Source organism: Apus apus, chromosome Z (assembly GCF_020740795.1).
Source record: "Apus apus isolate bApuApu2 chromosome Z, bApuApu2.pri.cur, whole genome shotgun sequence".
Classification (NCBI taxonomy): domain Eukaryota; kingdom Metazoa; phylum Chordata; class Aves; order Apodiformes; family Apodidae; genus Apus; species Apus apus.
Window position 1 is genome coordinate 29910698 of NC_067312.1, and position 19846 is coordinate 29930543.

A 19846-nucleotide genomic window follows, 5' to 3' on the forward strand; every position below is an offset into this window, starting at 1 on the left:
AAAACAGTTAAATAGTTTGAGAGAGATGAAAAGCAATGTTCTAAATTCACAGTCCTTAGGAGACCAATTTCCTGGTTTTACCATAGAGAATTTATCTGAGCAAACTAGAAGTGTACTGACTGTAAACATGAATAACTGTAACATTTCTTTAACCCATGATAATTAATTCTGTAAGTTGTGACAATTGAGCTTATTATTATTGTTGTTGTTGTTATTGTTATTATTTTATTTTGGGGATTATTGTTCAGCAAAAAAATAAATTAAATAAAAATTATAATAATCCAGATTTCTACTATCTTGTGTTAATGACAAAAAAAAAATTACATCCTTTTAAGATTTTTGGAGTTTGTTTTGCTATTGGACTTTTGAAAGTACAAAATGTGTGAATACATAGAGATATATGAACTTGACAATTCAAGCACATACACAGAGCAAATACAAACATTTAACTTCGACAATCTTTTGTTTGCAATAAGGGAAGTCCCAGTGTTATCTAATCCTCTTATTTAACTAAAGCATTTATCAGCTTAGCAAAGTTCTTCTTAAATAGGAAGCTTCCTTGTCATTTGGGGAATTTTTTTTTTTTTTTTTTAGTAATTTATTCTTCTTACTGGAAAGAGGCTTCTCAGACTGGTTTGTAACTGTTTTGTCTGGTTTCATGACTGTTTTGTACTTTTATTTTTATATCCACTACCTAGCTATATAAGTAAATTTGCCATTTACAAATGTCATGTTTATTACTAAACAATAATAAGCTTATTAAAATATTAACTGAATTAGTTGTACTGATGTAGCTGTACTTCATGTCTGGCATCAGTTCCCAAGACTAGTGTGCCTCTTATCTGAACTTCCAAGGCAAAATTGGATGGGTAATTTCAATTCCTAGTCATCAAATTCCTGATTTTTTAAAAAGTCAAACTCCAAATTCCATTGCTATTTTAGGGGCAGATATATGCAACTAGAGAGGAACCCACTGCATAACAATGGTGGAATAGATTTGTTACATCCTGTGACTTTGAAGAAGAGATATGCTGCTGCTTAATAATTGCCAGGGATAATGATTGCTCAGCTCATATTTCTTGCTTTGTTTTTCCATTTGGAAAAGGATCCTTTAATCACAAGTGCTCTAAATGCTAACCAGGTGATACCCACTCCCATGATCTGAATAACTTCTTCCTTTCTAGTGGGATTTGATTTAGTGTTTACTAGAAAGCATTTTCTTTGCTGTATGAAATTAAAGAATAGAGAAGTGTTTAACATTTCATTTTTTTTGTTTGTACTGTCCTTCTGTTGCCACATTTTGTTAGTCTAATAGAGGCCTTCAGTATCTGATCAAGCTTGATACCATCAGAGAGGTTCCCTAACACTTCTGGATTATCATTATGGAATCTGTAGAGGTTGCTGTCCTCTCCTCTGTGGTATACTTGGAAGTCACTGGTGCTGTTGCTGGTATCACAGTGGGCTCTGGTTACTCTCAACAGCAGTCCTTGGATTGGGATGTTAGAAGGATTTCCAGAGAACCAAATGTGCTGTGAGGTATGGTCTAGTCAGTATCAGCTGGCTACACCTTTTAGCCTTTCATGTGATGGAGGCAGTGTCACACAGCCAGGTGTTAACTTCAGTCATCGATTGTCTGTTTGATCTGCAGTCTTTAGATCCACAAAATGGTTTAACAAGTGCAGCACTGCATGTAAATACCAAATGTTACCACATATGCTAAGGGTGTAGTCCCAGGGAGCTATTGTTACCACGTAGTCCTGTGATACTGTATCTCCATTCCCAGTAGCAGGCCATAGGCTTTGTACTGAGTTTGCAAGGCCTCAGAGCTGAGGTTTATTAGGCCTGCTCTAAGCCTTTCTTGACTTGCCTCTGGGTTGTCTTGTTTGGCTTGTCTGCAGCAACTTCTCTAACTGGTCAGTTTTCTATGGCTAATTTGTTTTATTTTTGTGATCTATGGTAGCATCATGATTGTATGATTAACATAATGATGGAATTAGTTAAGCAATTCAAGCGCAGGGTTGACTTTAATGTAAGTTTCAGCAATGAAATGAAACCAAACTAGATAGGAGTAGCAGAGCAGGGCATCTTTTAAATTTGGTATAGCCATCAACCATTAAGTGAGTAGACCAACACGAGGAACAAGGTAAAAAGATGAATTCTGTACAGAAAATAATTTTTGTCTGCAACTAGTATTTTTTCAGGTGTAAATTCCAGAGTAAATTTGCAGGTAAGTGCATAAATGTAGTGATTTGCATAAACGTAAATGTTTTGATTGACAACCAGCTGAACATGAACCAGCAGTGTGCCTGGGTGGCCAAGAAGGCCAAAATCATCCTGGCCTGCATCAGGAACAGTGTGATCAGCAGGACCAGGGAGGGGATCCTGCCCCTCTACTCTGTCTTGCTGAGGCTGCACCTCGAGCACTGTGTGCAGTTCTGGGCACCTCAATACAGGAAGGATATGGAAGTGCTGGAGAAGGTGCAGAGAAAGGCAGCTAGGTTGAACAGGGGTTTTGAACAGGTCTTATGAGGAGAGGCTGAGGGAGCTGGGGCTGCTTGGCGTGGAGGAGGCTGAGGAGGGACCTCATTGCTCTCTACAACTACCTGAGAGGAGGTTATGGGGAGGTGGGTGTCAGCCTCTTCTCCCTAGTGACTAGTGATAGGACAAGAGGAAATGGGGTCAAGTTGTGCCAGGGGAGATTCAGATTGGATATCAGGAGAAATTCCATCACAGTAAGACTGGTCAGGCAGCGGAACAGGCTGCCAAGGGTGGTGGTGGAGGCACCATCCCTGGAGGTATTAAACAAGCAGGTGGGTGTGGTGTTTCAGGAGATGTTTTAGTGGTCACAGGGGTGTAGGGCTGATGGATGGATTTGATGGTCTTGAAGGTCTTTTCCAACCTTAATGACTCTATGATTCTATGTTGTTCAGAACATAGAGCAGGCTACAGTAAAGCATTCCAGCTGTTGCATTCCAAATGCAGCTCTGTCTTTTTGTTTTGAAAGGTATCCAGCAAACAAATTGGCAGTTGTCAGCACTGTGATGCTGGCCGAAAGGAACCATTCTGCATGTCAGAGGAATCAGGAAGATCTGGTAGCCTCAGAAAGGTGAGGCTGCCACATACCCATGTCCACAGACCAAATAATTATGAGCTGATCATGTGTTCCCAGTAGGCACATGCACCCAGAACTCGTGCATATCACATTATATACACACACAGCCAGCCCCACAGATGATGGAGATGTATGGAACATTCACACAAACAGCATCATTGGTGTCATCCTAATCCTCTCTCTGAGCAGGGCAGAGCTCTGCTGGTGGGAATATATATATATATATATGCATGTAGTAGGTGCATTCCTTGCACGGCTATGCTCAGATACTTAGTCTGCCCACTAGCTGCCCCTGGATCCCAGTCTCCTAGTCTAGCATCCAGACACAATAGCCCATGGAGTCTGCAGCACTTCTCCAGATGCTGGCACTGACACCTTCCTCACACACATAAAGTCCACATGCATCCTCACCCAGAGCTGGCCAGGACTCCTTGCTCCCCCAGTACCGACAGTGGGTCTCTCCCCAGAGACACCCCCCCCAGACCTCACATTCTCTCTGGCAGCTGTTAGGGAATCTCTTGGTCCCTCTCACAGGGTCAGAGCTCCTCCTGTGATCTCACTTTCAGAGACACCCACCCCTTGCCTGCCAGACTACCACATGTACTCACTGTCTCATCCAGGTGCACATTTACTTGCACTCATCTCCTGCCCCATGGTCCGAGTGTTGCACTCAGGGAACATGGGTCTTTGATATCCCGTCCCAGGGGCTGGCACTTGGTGTCACTCAGGTCTCCCAACCCAGCTGTCATTACCCAGGCACAGGTATCCTCTGGCCTGTGGTCCCAGTGCAGCTGCTGCCACCGTAGACACAGGGACTACTATGGCCAAGGCCTCAATCCAGGTGCCTGCACTGCAGCCCACCCACTCTAGCCTAGTTGCTGCGCCATGGACATGAGTCGTCTAACACAGGCTGTGACTCCACTTGCACACCCCCAGACACACACACCCCCGAAATAAAGAGTTCCTTACCTATGAAAAGAGTCAGCAATTAAACAAGAAGAGGGAACAGACTGTACTAACGGGGCACAGGGCATGGCCAGGCAAGTCTCTGATGGGTTTGTATCTCCCGTAATGGGCCTGGGAGCAGCAAGGACAGGATACTTTTTGCACTGCCCCACCTACCATTGCTTTTCTGTGGGGATGCAGAGGTGCTTTTATCATATAATCTAACATTCCACATCCTCCTTTCTCATGTTAGTGGGCTTGTGTTAGATGATTTTGGAAGCTTTGGACCCAAGTCAGTGAATGAAACCCATCAAGCACCTCCACAGCAATGAGCTGTACCAACAGAAAACCCAGTGGCTTCCAGGTAGGGATCCTGATGCCTTCTCAACCACCTGCTGGCTCATGGCCCATAAAAACGTTAACTGTGTATTACAAATGGCAGAGACCCACACATAGGGCACAGAGGTTTGGGTGTCCCTCCCCTCCTTCTAAACACATCTCTCTCACCTGCATGTCATGGGTTACAGTTTTGAATTTGCTTTGTATGTAGCCCTGTAAATGAGAACGCTTTCTGTTTCCTTTCCTGGAAGCCCGCGGCCTCTAGGGATGCAAGCCCTTCCCGGGAGAGCTCCCTGCCCACTCCGGCTGCAGCGCCGGGAAGGGCGGGGCTGGGGGCGCGGCGGCGCGGCCTCCCGGGCCGGCTTCCCGAGGGATCGGCGGCTGGCCCTGCCTCCCCCCGGCAGGCAGCGCGAAGCCCCGGGCAGGCGCCGGGCGCTGCCGCCGAGGGGCTGCAGGTAGCGGGGGGGCCCGGAGGGTCTCGGCCCCACCGCCCATCCCGGGCCCGCTGCCTGCGAGGGGGGGAGCAGGGGTTTCCCCGTGTCCCGGCCCCTCCGGGCTGGTTCCGGAGCTCAGCCCGGCCAGGGTCGCGGGCAGCCGGCAGCAGGTGCCGCCCGGTTCCGCAAGGACCTCGTCCTGTCGCTGTCTGTCCCTGGCACCGGGGCTGCCGGAGCCCTCCCTGGATCTCACGCTGGCCACGTTTTGCTTAGGACAGGCAAGGCTTCAGATACTTCTCTGGGAGCTCTGTTGCAGAGCAGAGGTAAAACACCCCCCACCCCCAGGTGCAGTATAGCACTATCATGTAAAACGCGTGTGTATTTTGGGGGGGGGGGGGGGTGTACATATATACATACATCCATGTGTGTATATATATATATATATATATATATACACATACACAAACAAAACAGCAACAATAAAAAAAACCCAAACCAAACACAAACCCCCCGACCTGTACTAGTCATTTGTCTCCTACTAAATGCTTACACGGAAAAAGCAACCCTGTGACCTCTAGATATGCATTGAAAAAGAGGAAACTGTATGTGTGACATTGAAGGCTATTTACATCAATGGCTTTTGTGGTCTCACAGCCAGTGTTTTACAAATTTGTTTCAGGTTGTTTTTTTTTTCTTTTTTTTTTTTTTTTTCCCCTGAGAAAATAGAATTAAACCTGTCTTTAAGCACAGAAGCAATTAGTGGAAATTAACCTTCATCAGTCTCAGCTATTGCAGAAATCCACCCCCTCAGCCTCCTAAGGCAGTTTCAGGTTATTAGAACTTAAATGTTACATTCATTTATTTCATATACCACTGTCTCCACGTTCCTCCCACATGTCAGGTAAAAAGGTCAGATCTTGCCAGTTTTGTGCATTATGTTTTTTGCTTCTGTAGCAGGTACTGTGAGTGGGCTGTCAAGCGGAAAGAGGAAAACACTTCCAGAAAACTTCAGCGTTTTAACTCTTGAGAGAATCTTAACCTTCTCATGAAATACGCAAAGACAAAACAAGTGGGTGAACTTACACTGAAACATATGTTTGAAGTTGTTGTGCTGGTGTACTGTTCGTGCTGTTGACCAGGTTACTCCACCACGGTCCACAAGTTCATGTGAGTATGTCTTTTGGCTTCTAATACTTGGTGTTTTGTGGAGGTTTTTTTCTGTATTCTTGAATGACTTCTACTTTTCTGACTTCCTGCATACCCAGTGGCAAGGCAAGAGGTCTTCATTGTGCTCAAATCTTGGGGAGAAAATTATCTGTTCTTACCAGAGAAGGGTAGGCAATGCTCTTCCTATTACTCCAACTTAGGAGCTTTGCTGACCTGAGAAAGTTGTGTAGAAATTGCCAGTCACTATTAGCCCCTGTTTGGCACCATACTGTAGGGACCCTGAGTTTTTGTAGATGGTTGACCTCCTGCTAGTGGTGTTCCAAGGACTGTTCCCATATAGCTTTGATCAGGTGACCTGTTTCTTAAATTGTTTGTGGCGTTTTTTGTGCTAATTTCCCAGCATTTCTGTTTCTGGTTACAGTGCACCACTGTTAGCAATAGAGAATTTTCCCTAGTGGGGAATTCTTCATTAATGGGGAAGTTTTCTGAAAGAAGTAGGTGGAGTTACGTAAACCTTTAAGTACTGTCACGAGAAGTATTTGGGCAAATAGTTTTGTTTAATACAGCAGAGATACCGAAGACCATTTTGCACAGTGAATATCCTTTTGATTTTATAAAACTGTGTTTTCCATAGATGTCAGAAGCCAGCAGATGGAGAGAAGGGGCATTGTGGTAGGTTCTGTAAGAAAAATAGAAGATTGCAGTTTTGGTAAAGATCTTTGGTTGGCATCTAGGTCTTGAACTGATTAAACCAATCCAGTCAGGGGATCCTTCTAGTTAGGGTGAAACTGCAGAAGGGTCTGTAACAATTACTGCAGCGGGCTTTTTCATGCACATCTGGATTTGACTTGGACCTACTTTTTTTCTCTCTGAAAGTGAGTACAGCAGCAGACTTTCTCAGTCTTGAGGAATTCTGTAAGTAATAGCCATACTTTTTTTTTATATAGTAAGATTTGTTTTCCTCTACAGTAGGACAAAGCTTGCAAGTAAAAATTCAGCAATTGCAGGATACAATCATGGAGCTTAGTACCATAAAAGCTTACTTGTTGTCATCCTTCTTGTGGGAGTTAATTGGATCACCTCTCCTGGAGTTCATTCTGACATTGAGATTTCATTACAAAAAAAGTGGGTATAGGTTGCATGCATGGGTATAGGTATCTTTCCTATGACTCCTATGACTGTAGTGCATATGCTCTTTGTTCTGAGCAGTTTCTAAGTTACAGCCTCTTCATTTAAAAAAGCAGCAAGTATTTTGGAGCTGAGTGTGCTACTGCTGTGGTCATTCTGGTATGGGAAGCACAGAGACACCTATACCCCTCAGTCTCAGTGGCTCGCTGTCCTGCAGTCTTGCCTCTAGATGAAGGGTGATCAGAATACACTTGTGAGATCCACATGCCTCAGTCTTGTTTGAGAAGCTTTACCTTAGTCAGTGCTCTGGGCTGCTTGTTACTCAGGCAGAGGCATCCTAACGGAGAGACTCTCATGCATGCATGTCACCAGAAACTCTAAGGTAGACTTAGGATTGTTTTTGTTACTGTTTAACAAAGGCACTGGTGTGAAAATATTCATTAAGTGATTAATTGCCACATGAATTCTCTTCACAATATATGTATCTTCACCAGCACTGTAATGAGTCCTGTAAGACCAGGTGTTACAAAACATGGTATGTTCATACTATGTTAAAGTAAGGCAAACAAGTGGGGAAAAACTAAATTTGGTTTTGTCCATTGAACACATATGGAATGTTCCTCCATTCTCCTCCTGGTTGGAGCAATACTCCCTGCTACAGTTTAGGGGAACAATCAGTATTTGTTTACTAACTGACATATTTTGCCATAACCAAGGCCAAATACCTAAAGCAAATGAAATTAGATGTTCATCCTGGATCCATGCAGGAAGCTTTCTGTCTGATTATCTGCCATAGTTAAAGGTGAAATTTTGTCATGTTTTCAGTTAGAGTGGAACTCAGTGCCTTCTGTCCAGTTCCCTGTGTGGAGTGACTACAAAGTGTATTTTAGAGTGCAAGTTAGAAAATGAGCAGATATTTATATTTGTCTATTATCATTTTAGGTTCTTCATAATGGAAAAGCCTTTGATTTTCTGTCTGTTTTTATTCTACTGGCACTTCTTATATGGTAAGAAGCTAAGTTGTAAGAAGCAGTAGTATGTTTCCTTTCCATTTATCAGCACAGAAATGTTAATTTCTGTTTTCCTTCTGTGGTAGTGTTTGGGTTTTTTTTCCTTAGTGTTTTAAATAAAGAGATCTTAGCATGTTGTTGCATTAAACATTAGACTAGATATGTGTCCTTAATATGTGTGCTTTGACATGGCCATGTTGAAATCCCTGTTGGCAGGACACACATTGGCACCATTTCAGACAGGTACCTTGTACATTACACAGAAAGTTTTATTGGCACTGTCAAACCTGGGAATTGTCATGTGTGTAAAACCAATTGACATGTATATAAACTGAACATTCCCATCGAGGCACTAGCATATGCCTGTTACAGTGGCAGTGATCTGAAAGCAACAGCTGAGGGGCTGTGCACACACATTCATACATTTTAAGTACAGCATCACACTGAGTGTATGCACAAAGCAGGTGTCTGCAGGGATAAGTATCCCAGTTTGTCCCAAACCTGGGCAAGTGAATCCAAAAACTTTACTAAAGAGGGCACATACTTTTGGTCCATAAAACATCCTATGCATATAGCAAGACATTACTGCAAATATTAGGCTTTTAGTCAGAAAATTAAGCTTTCTTCCAAATTTTGTTTTTCAGCTTTGTTCACAGTTGAAGCTCCCCAGTCACTCTACACTGTGGAATATGGGAACAACGTGACCATGGAATGCACATTTCCAGTGCATGGGAAATTAGAGTTTAGAGATTTAAGTGTCATCTGGGAAAAGAAAGATAAGTTAAAGAAGCAGGTTTATGCACTTCTCCAAGGAAAGGAAGACTTCGAAAGTCAGGACAGTGACTTTAAGGGAAGAACAAAATTGTTCAAAGAGAATCTGAACTTGGGACAGTCTCTCCTTCAGATCACTGACGTGAAGCTCAGAGATGCAGGGCTTTACCACTGTCTTATTGGCTACGGGGGAGCCGATTACAAGGCAATCAATCTGAAAGTGAAGGGTGAGCAGGAGCTTCAGTGCTATCTGATACTGTTAAAAGACTTCAGAGGAGTCCTGAAGTAAAACATATCTGGGTCAGCATTTAAAGAAACCTCTGCAGTGACCTGAGCCACCTGATGGCCTTTGCACAGCTGTTAACTTTGTGTTTCTATCTAGGTTGAATCTGTGTTCTGGTCTTTATTTCCTATAATGACATATGAGGAATGGTATTGCAAAAGCTATTTTGTCAGACCAGAAAGTTAATGTGATTTGCTAAACAGCATCAAAACTGTAATAGATTCCGTATCTCCAGTTACTCTGGAGAGACACAATAGTTGTATTTATTTTTCCTGTCAAGAGTATTATTTACAAAATCCAAGCTGATGTACAGAAATTTGGCCCAGGGGCTGGGGGTAAAGAAAAGGGGGTAAAGAAAAGGTATCTTGTCAATATATGCTGTTCTTCTGGCTTCCTACTGGTAATTGTTTCCTTTCATTTGTTTAGCTCCTTATAGATCTATTACCCAAGGAGTGGTGAGCACAGGGGACAACGAATGGAAGTTGACATGTCAGTCAGAAGGATACCCACAAGCTGAAGTGCTGTGGCAAAACAGAGAATATGAGGATTTGACTCATAAAGCAAACACAAGTTATGAAACTGGAAGGGACCAACTGTATCGCGTGACAAGTACCCTTACAATCAAAAGTAGGACTGATGAGATTTTTTTCTGTATTTTCTGGAATAAAGAGCTTCAAGAAAACACATCTGCCATTTTACACATAACAGGTAACACTTCTAAATTTCATTTATACACTTCCAGGTACTATGTCATTTTTTCCTAGTTGAATCAACCATGATTCATTTCTTTCTTATCTAATTTTGAAAAGGCTAACAAGAAATACCTATGTTGCTAAGTTTTGCTATTAGTGTACATTTCCACTATACTAACGTGTTCATCGTGGGTGGGTGGGTGGGATTTGAGGACAGGAATTTTGTGTGAGCTACAGATATGTGAAAATTGAGTCCGAGTGTTAAAAGACGTTCCCTTATTTAAAAAGCATATAGCTCAGACCCTAGAAATTAAACCTCCCAAATAAATTAAACTTAAAGAAATGTTCTGTTTTGCTTATGATAATTGTCAAATACATTTGAACAATATGGTCTTTTCCTGCCACTACACCCTTTGCTTTGAACATATTTAAATTTCACAAATTGTACACTTTTTTTTTTTTTTTTTTTTGGTATTCTTGTAAAGTCTGGATGGAAGGAAGGTGAATTAATAGAGAAGACCAGTGCAGTTTCTCATTAAAGCTTTCAACTGGTCACCACCCCTACTGCTTTTGCTTTTGGTTACTCTTTTAATTTCTGCATCTTACCCTGATACGTGGGCACAAGCTTTCAAGCAGACTTGAGACCTGATCCAGCTCAAAAATAATACTTCTGTTTAACAAACCATTACTTAGTCAAGTAATTTCCCTGGTCCTGTTCATCACACATTTTTAAAACTGCCTGTGTTGGCACACTGAGACTGACAAGCGGCAGGAAAAGGCAGCTGAGAGTGAGAAAGTCATCTTTTCATCAAGTGGTGAGTGGGCGAGTTTGATTTTAACGGGAAATAACTCTGGGATTCAAGGAGTCCACTTACCCTTTGTATTCAGAGCTTTACCAGATGGAAGAGACTCTGTTCTCCTCCTCGATCAGCTCTTTCTTGTAGTCTGGATGGGAAACTAAGGTAGATGTAACACTTTGTACCTTGGTGACAAGCAGGACTTTTGACAGGTTACAACACAGAATGCAGGAAGCAAGGATACATATGTGTGTTCTATCTTCTTTTTCCCTTTATTGGAATGACGAGAGATGGTGAAGTGCACCACCTGACCTTAGACACAATCTAAAATGCTGTTACCGCATCTGGACTGTTCATGGCAAAAATAATACAGTGAAAATGAAGTGAAAAAGGAGACTCTTATGCAATTACATAAAATCTTTCCCCTTTTTGTTTTTCTTGAAGATTCAGTTGATGGTGTTGTACGGACAGAGAGCAGACGCTTTATTGGAGCGATTCTCATTGTGACTGCTTTACTGGGATCAGTGCTTATATTTATGCTCTCCATAAGCAAAGGTATTAAATTTATTTATTTTATCATGTCTCAGTTATTATCAATCTGTTTTCTTAATTCAGCCCCACAGAGGCAGAATGAGGTAATAAACGTCTGCCATAGATCTATGATTCTGAACCTCCTAATTTTTTTGTGATAATATTTATTTCTTTTTCTTTATCTGACTCAGTCAAATGCTAGCAAGTTAGCAGGTTGTCAGCCTTTCACAGATCATTTACCCAAGCATGTCTATTGATTTTTCTCATAGGTAATGCTGTAGAGCAGTAAGGTTAGTGTCTACTTTATTCAAACAGCAAAGAACTGCTTAGGCATCCACTGGAAATGGAAGTTTCCTATTCTGTGCCATCCCTTTTGATCGGTGACCAGAATGTTGGAGCAGACAGGGCACTGGTTGTTTTTTAGGATTTTTTTCCTGCATTCTCTAAAAAAATTTACTGAATGGTGAGCGCATGTTTTTTGAAATTATCTAATTTTTATGAAGTCTAGATATAACTTTTATGAAGTCTAGACATATATTTATTCTGGCTAAAACACCATGAAAAGAGTGGACTGCATATTAAATGATATGTCCAAGGCAAAGTCTGAAATATTTTTTTTCATGAGAGGCAATATTCCCACTGTGCCTTCATATCACTTGATTAATTTCCTTGCAAAGTTTTGATCTTTTTCAATTGACTCCACTGAATTGAACTGGACATTTTTGGCATCATAGTATGTTAAATAGTGAAAGCATTAACATTAATTTGTTTTATCTTGATAGTGAAACAAGGAAAAATCTTGGAGAAATAATTTTTAGGGTATATAAGCTTGAAAAGAGTATTTTTTTGTCCCCAAATTAAAGAAAAAAGGTTTGAAAACTGTTGCTTAACCTTAAAATATGTACTGTTATTGTTTTGGCATGTTTTTTATTCCTGTCGTTGATTATGGGCTTTTTAACTTGGCAGGAAGTTAGGTGTGTTTGAGGATTTTAAATTCAGGGGTATTTTTTAGTCTTCATTTTAATAAATACAGTGAAGTCATGCAGATCTCAGAACATTCACAGGACTTATTTGGAAACATCTAAAGGAAAGCATTTTTGCTGAACATTCTGGTTTTGGCCAGAAGTCTTCCTCTGTATAATGAATTTGTGGATTTCTTTAGCTGATGTGTAGCTACTTATTTTTCTCCAAATAACTTGTTGATTTTTTTTGTCAAGTTGTCTGCAGTGAAGAAGTAGAAGAGGCACTGAGGCTGGTACAAGTACTCTTAGCATTATAATGTCATGTTGGCATGACTCGATACAAATTATTACCAAAATGCTCCAAAAGATATTTGACTAACATTTTTTTTAATTTTGCAGGAGATGTAGATGTGTACAGGTAGCATGAATCTCAGCTGGAACTAATGCAAAGGCATTTTCAAGTGGCATCTCAAAAGCATCCACACTAAGAGGTGTACTTTTGGAGGCAGCATAGCAAAACTGTCTGCCAGCTCTCTCATCCACAGTGAAAACAGAAACAGCCCTAATTTCTGTCTGGAAATTACACAAAGCCATTTATAAGCAAACTCTATACGGGGATTTCATACTTGAGTTCCATTAAATAAATACAAAATAGAACTAAATGTAGATATTCAGTGTTCTGATCACAAACTCATCTCCTGCATCAGTGCTATGGAAACTTCTCCTGTGAGAAGTGTTCATAAGCTTAACAGGCTTGCAGGTGGTAATAAAGACTGCAGAATGGCTATATGAATAAGAATATACTGATACTAAGAATATGATAGGAAATAGGAGCAGAACATAAAAGTGGAAGAGAAGACAGCAAAATCCTTGACTTTTAAGAAGATTTCCATCTGGGGATTTCAGTAAAGGTCAGAAGTTTCCCAGGTTGCTTGAGTAATATTTATTGTTTATGTGCATGCATGACAATGTTTATAGATGTAATGATCTATGTGATTATCATGATTATGTTATATATATGTAGGTGTGTCATAAACTGCAAATTGATTCAGAAGCTGAAATAGTAGCAGCAGTTTATTCTTTCAAAAACTAAGCCGTCCTAGGTGACCAGTTAAGTGGTACTTTCAGAAGGGAACCTCCCTGGAATAGAGGCATTTTTCCTCTCAGAGAGCACTGAGAAGGTGATACTCTTCTTGTTCCCTCTTGCCAAATATATTCAGACTCTGTGTGGAAATACGAATTGGAAAACCGTTTGAACAAGTCTTTTTCAGTGATGTTAGTATATATTATCTATGGGCTTCTGGCTTTGAAACAACAATATAAAATTGGAAAGGAAACTCATAGACATGGGGCACTGAAGAATATATTTTAAAGTCTTTGAAGAACTGGAGTGTTTTGAGAATCAGTGATTACACTACATTAATTGTGCACTTCCCACTTTTACACCTACATCACCCCTAGATCTAAAGTAAATATTCTGTTCTAAATTTTTTTCTCTCTTTCTTTCTTTCAGCTACAGCAAATAAGGACAACAGAACACCTGTGGATAGTTCATCAATAGCAAGTATGTACATGTGGCATGAGATACACACAGCTCCATGTGATTCTTGTGAAAATAATGGCTTGAGAATTTATTTTGTAATACTGACAGCCATGTACATGTTTACATTCAATGTTTGTTTTGCTTTCTACTTTTCATTGTCCAACAACTACAAATTGCAATTGAGACTTCATTACTATGTCAACTTCCTGAAACAAATATAGTTGTTCCAAGAGCAGGTGCAGTCCTTATTTATATGTACAAGAGAAGGAAAAAGTGGTGTCCTGTGTTTTGGAAAGTTGGTGACAGGAGGGGAGATGCTCCCTGCAACATATACCTCAGAATGGCAACACATCCTGGTGTGCAGACATTATGCTGCAGTTTGAGTTGTGTTGCCAAGATCCTGTGTTTTCTCCAGTATTATAGTGTGTATTTCAGGGTCTCTGTCACAATGTTGAGGAAAGAGCGTTTGGCCTCATTGAGAGAACCACAGGAAGAAGGTTTAACTTTCTAGCAGTTTGTTTTCCCTCCTGTTGAGATACTGATGTTATTTTCTACCAGCAAAGCTCAGTGAATGGCAGCTACCATGATGAGAGTGAGAAATGGAGGGAACGAGTCCTAGGAGTTAATATTTACAGTGGAATAGAAAGGATCAAAGTCCTTTAGCTTCCACTCATGATGGCTAATGGTTGGGGTTTTAAAAATTTATTGTATGGTTTTATTTGGAGACCACTTCAAATTAAACAGCTGTGTGATAATTAGTTCATACTGGCAGCTGGGGCTTTTCCTGGGAAAACCTCTCTTCAGAATACTTGCCCAAAATGGACACAGTATTTGTTATTAATCTCTTATTTCAAACTCTATTTAAGTCACATAGTTCCTGGAAGGCCTGAGATAGCAGCTTCTAATGAAGTTTTATCACTATATGAAAAATTGAAGCTATGATGACTGTTGTTATCTGTATATTGTTTGTTTAAAGAGCTGCCAAATGATAAGGATACATGTGACTGCAGATATGCTTCATTTGAAGAGGAAGAGCTGAAATGTAAGTAGAAATAACAAAGGGAAAAACAGTAGCAAATTGCTGCATGGCAGAAATAATCCATGGCCATCAGAACCTTTATTTGTGACTGGTTAATTTAGTCCCTTGTTTCAACAGACAGAGCCTTAAAGAGAAGTAGAGCCTCTTGTTCTGTGTCAGACAAACTTACCAGCATAACTTATTGAGTAATGGGAGGTATACATATATATATAAAATCTGGTTTTAAAAATGAAAAGCCATTCAAAGGAAAGTGTGAGATAGAGGTAATGTAACAACCCAAATGAGTCTTTTATCTAGCTCCCATTTTGCTACAGAAAGAGTTGTGCCAGCACAACTGAAGGAGTGGTGATGGGAATGAAGATGGAGACCTTAACCATCATGGCCACTCAAGCAAGGCTCAAGCTGTGAGATTCTGTCACACAGCAAAGCAAGAAAAAAAATAAGCAAATATCTAAAATCTCCAAAACATATTGTGGTATGGAACAGAAGCGTGAAGTTATTGAGGTTTTTCTTGCATATTCTTGCTGACTCCTAAAATACTTACATTACATACCAAATCCCTCCCTGCTACATTGTACTGTAATAAACAAATGCAAACCTGCTGCCCCTGCAGGTGTAGATCTCCAAATCAAATAGTTAGAGCCTGGGAATAATTCTGCTAAAGATACCAACAGATAGAGCACTGAATGTATTTGAAAGACTTTAACAGAAGTTTTTAAAAGAATGGGGGACCTAAGGCACAAAAATTTCACTGTATTTGGTAAAGAGCACTTCCCACCAGTGTGTTTGAGCTACCGCTTTATTTCATCTTACAATCACAACCTTTTTCTATTTGACCTTTTAATTAATTTAATTTTACATCCTTAATTTTGATAATGAAGGACATTTTTTGGCACCTCTAAACTCCAGGAAAGAGTCCCAAATTCATGAAATGTTCCTTGAATTCATGATTTTGTAGCTTGCAAATTTTTTTTCATCTAATTTTCCTTTTACAGCTATGCAAGTTGAGAAGACCTAGAGAAAGTAAGAGAAGCCTTTTTGCTCTGTGGTGAAGGTCTGACAGCTCAGATGTTCCATGTTCTGTCTTTTAAGGGGGATATTCATTTTTTGTTTTTATTCTGTGATGGCAAACTTATTCCATATTGATGTAATCAGGAAAAACTTCAATTAAATTACTAGAATTACAGCACAAAAAGCCCTTAGATTCAGGCTTCTGTTTATGTGACTAGGTAGGGAGGCATTTATTTAAGTATCCAGGTTCTGTTTTCTCAAGTTTATGCACTTTCAAAGACACATTTAATTTAAAATATCTTTAAAGCAAAGCACTTTAGGTCTATGACCACTATGAATTTCATAGCTAGTTCTTCAATAGGCCATCTTCTGGGTTTTGGTTTTCTTTTTTCCCACCTGAGCTCTCAGATCCCTGGAGAGATTTTGTTTTACAACTTGTGAAGAAAAAGATAAGGATGCAACAAGACAAGACGCCATACAGATGGAGCATTGTCTGTCCTTTCTTAAAATAGCAAATACTCATAGCCAAGCCTGAAATAGATGCTGTAACCATTTTGGGAGCTATGGTTTGGGAATTACTAGGTAATACTGAGCTTCTTCATCTTTTCCTGAAAAGTGATTGGGGATTTAATTAACATAGCTGGCACTACTTGGTTACTACTCATTACTCTTCTGCTTTACCTTTTGGGGATAACACAACTCTTCAGGCAGGAAGAACCCTTGATTTGGACTGCCTTTTTTCCTCATGTTGGGAACAGAAGAAAGAGAACCCTCTTGCTTCTAGGACATGAAATACATCCTAATGTGATTACTTAGGAAATGCTGAAGGAACATACTCCTGGATCCTGTTTCTCAGGCTATTGCTTCGTTAGATTCTGCTAGGTGCATAGCTCTCTTTGGGTCATTCCGAGATTAAAATTATTTATTACAATGCTATTCACAATTATATTTTTTAAATAAAATATATTTTGTCTTGTGTTTTTTCTGCTCTCTTTGACTTGCAAATAAGTAGTGTTAGCACTGCTTGTGCTTTTTCTGGGAAAATCAGGTATCTAAGATTTGGGTGTAAAATGGTGTCTACACCCATGTCGTTTCTCTCATGGCTCCCACAAAGAAGAGATTGTAGAGGTCCGGAATCTCGCTGGGCATTGGTGTTGCTTTTCAGTTTAACATAAATGAGTCTCTTGTGCAGTCCTAAGGATTTGGATGCAGGCCTAGGGCCAGGGCTTTACTGCTGGCAGTAATGCATCTCGCTAATGTTAACTTGTGTTTAATACATCCCAATAAGCCACCCTATATAGTAGGATAAAGAAGTGCATCTCATAACCATAATGGAGCTGGTAGATCTAACTAAAATAGTCACAATAAAGTGATTTTCCAACTTCACTGCAGAGCTTGCATATTCTGATACTGATTCGTGCTGTTTGATTCACCAAAGATGCTACCTGAACTTGAACATCCCTTCCTTCTTCCCAACATTCTTTTTGCAGCCACAGTCCAGGTGACACTGAAAATCATGGTGAATTTATATTTATTCTTGGAGTGCAAGAATGGCTTTAGAAATATTAAGGGCCACTTACAGAAAGAACACTAACCCTCCTCAACACATAAATGTAGTTTCTTATCAGCACATAAATCCCCTTCTAGACAACCTCTTCATTTTCTGCTTCCTCTTTGATGTTGCAATGTTGTAAAAGTTAAAGTTTACTCCTTTTAGTTATTATCAGCCTTTGCAAGGCAGTGCTATTAGTGCATGCTTAGTATCACTGAACAGGAGTTGATGCCTTTATCACACTCCACTGGACTGCAAGACCTGTTAGATTTCTCTTTTCCCAGCAGGAGAATAGAAAAGTTACTGTTGACAGGGCTGTGCATCAGATGAGTAAGATAATTAAATGAGAGGATACTAATATATTTTTTAATTTAGTATCTGAACCTTGCTATCCAAAATGCCAGTGCTTGAATCCCTGAGCTGTTGATAGGAAGCTTAAACTTTTGCTACTTTATTAGAAAAGCAGGGTGTGGAGCAGCATTTTTATAAATTTTCCAATGCCATGAGTGGTTTCAGCACAATTACTTCCCACTCATGACAGAGGGAGAATACACACCTAACAAAAAAAACCAAAACACTTTTAGGTTATGAGAACTAGGTCAGAGAAAATTCTTCCTGATCACACAAAACATAGTTAAAAACTGTATTTCTAACAATATTTTTTCCTTCTGTTAGCCATTTTTGCATGCTACTTTGGTTCTTTTGGATATCTGGAAAAACAAAATACAGCAGGAAGCTAGAGAGTAAGCTCATTTCGCTTCCTAGTGGCCAGGCATTGTTAGATGCCCAGAAGCACTCAGAAAAGCCTGGTCCATGTACGGACCATATATTTGCTTATTAGTATTTGTGTTCAGGACTGAGTAATTTTAAAATGTCATTATAAGCCAGTCTCATGGCCTGATTTGTGATGTGGCATTTAAATTTGTAGAATATGAATACTCCTACTAGTAACAATTACAATTAAGAATAATAAAAGAAAAAGAGATTTCTTGCTAATGCCCTGGAGGGTGTTTAGTAGATCAGCAAGCAAGATGTATGTCCCTGTTCCCTTTTGGCCAAAAATGTAACTTTAATACCCTTGAATGACATGTACCAATGGTGCATCATCCACGCATGTGATAACCAGCCAAAAGGCAGAGTTATCAACAGCGGAACTTCTGCTTTTGCACATGTTAACAATGGGATTTGTGGTTTTGCAGCATCTTCTCCCTGTTTCCTTGTCTCCCTCTCCTTATTCCTCTGGTCCTGCAATCTAGACAATCATCCCAGCCGAGTACTGCTGGCTTTATGAGGTGCCCAAGGCAGATCACTAACTCCTGGACAATTGCACTGAGCTTTCTGTTGCTGTGCCCCGAAACACACAAATAAAATTTATTGTAGCCAGAGCTGGCTCAGAATGAGTAGAAGATGGTGATGGTGAAGTGAATTTGGTTTTATCTTTTCTGTCAGGTGGAAAGAGAGCAAGGAACACTTTTCCTTCCAGAAGAAGTCTCAATACCTGCAGGGAAACTAGACCCTGAAATGCAAAGGATTCCTCAACAAACAAATAAGGAAGTTGTGGATGGGGTAGACAAGCAAAGCATTAATCAGAAAAGGAGGAACATAGCAACCAACAAAGCAAGGCTTCCTTGAGGAAAGTATTGGGAGGTATTCCTGGTATTCTGCAAAGGCATTTGCTGTCAATTGCCATGACTCCAACTGGGACATCCATCTACTCAATGGCAGAATGTTATCTTCTGCCTTTCCCATCTCAAATGCGTATGGGCTCTGCATCCTCACACATAATTAATATTTTTCAGTCTTCTTCTTTGTTTCACCATTAATAAATCCTCTAAAAATGTTACTAATGGTAAGAAGTGTTTGCATAAATACTCCTGAAATAGACAATTTTCTTACTGTGGAAGGCCACTAAGGAAACCAGGCCTTTGAGAGCTGATGGCGGGTGGAGAGGAACTTAAGAGAAACAGTAGGCGTAATCATCAGTAAGGAAGAAATGCCTTAGGAAGATTCAACTTCCCCACTCTCACATACTTACAAAAAGAACACAGATCTCAGTTTGCGGCCATCTTTTCCCCTTGAATTTACTGGAAGTTTTAAGGCATTAGGCAAACTTCATTTTAATTGGAAACTATCGATCAGTCTCAGCTCTGGCCCTGTGGACTTGTCTCTCTCCTTCAACTATCCAATCATCCAAACCATTGACTTTAGACAGTTGCCAAATTGGTCATTGGAGTTTTTCTGGAGGAAGGTCTGGCCACCCAGGAATTACTGTTTTATGTGTTAGGGCTAGGGCTACACAGGAGAAACTTACTGAGGGGAAAAAAACCAATAAAATTATTCTGGATTTTGTTGAGATTAATCACTCTGCACCAGGCAGCAGGAGATATGTTTTCATGGTCTGAGTCAGACTGGAACTGTGAGGCAGGCAGTCACCATACATCCTCCCAAACCAGCCAGAATTCATGTGACTAAAGCCAAAAGCATTATTTGTGTGTAGAGGAACTAAATGGAGAGAAAAGCGTATGTATAT

General features: G+C 40.3%; 1 protein-coding gene and 1 long non-coding RNA gene across 4 annotated transcripts in view; one reads left to right on the plus strand and one right to left on the minus strand.

Moving 5' to 3' along the window:
* The first annotated feature begins 5969 nt into the window (after nucleotides 1-5969).
* LOC127395852 (programmed cell death 1 ligand 1-like) lies at nucleotides 5970-16669 on the plus strand. Its single transcript, XM_051643305.1, has 8 exons — nucleotides 5970-5997; nucleotides 8068-8132; nucleotides 8780-9133; nucleotides 9616-9897; nucleotides 11123-11233; nucleotides 13685-13735; nucleotides 14691-14756; nucleotides 15749-16669. Coding segments are annotated over exons 1-8 (954 nt in total). The 5' UTR covers nucleotides 5970-5995; the 3' UTR covers nucleotides 15772-16669.
* Nucleotides 5976-19846, minus strand: part of LOC127395855 (uncharacterized) — a 44595-nt gene continuing 30724 nt past the window's right edge. For all 3 annotated transcript variants that reach the window (XR_007891858.1, XR_007891859.1, XR_007891857.1), the window contains exon 5: nucleotides 5976-6676. This is a non-coding gene — a long non-coding RNA (uncharacterized LOC127395855). The remainder of the gene's footprint in view (nucleotides 6677-19846) is intronic.

Bases quoted from the DNA above. Each gene is read 5' to 3' on its own strand.
- LOC127395852 (XM_051643305.1), top strand. The intron at 9,134-9,615 runs GTGAGCAGGAGC...TCATTTGTTTAG, and splicing joins AATCAATCTGAAAGTGAAGG to CTCCTTATAGATCTATTACC. The intron at 9,898-11,122 runs GTAACACTTCTA...TTTTTCTTGAAG, and splicing joins TGCCATTTTACACATAACAG to ATTCAGTTGATGGTGTTGTA.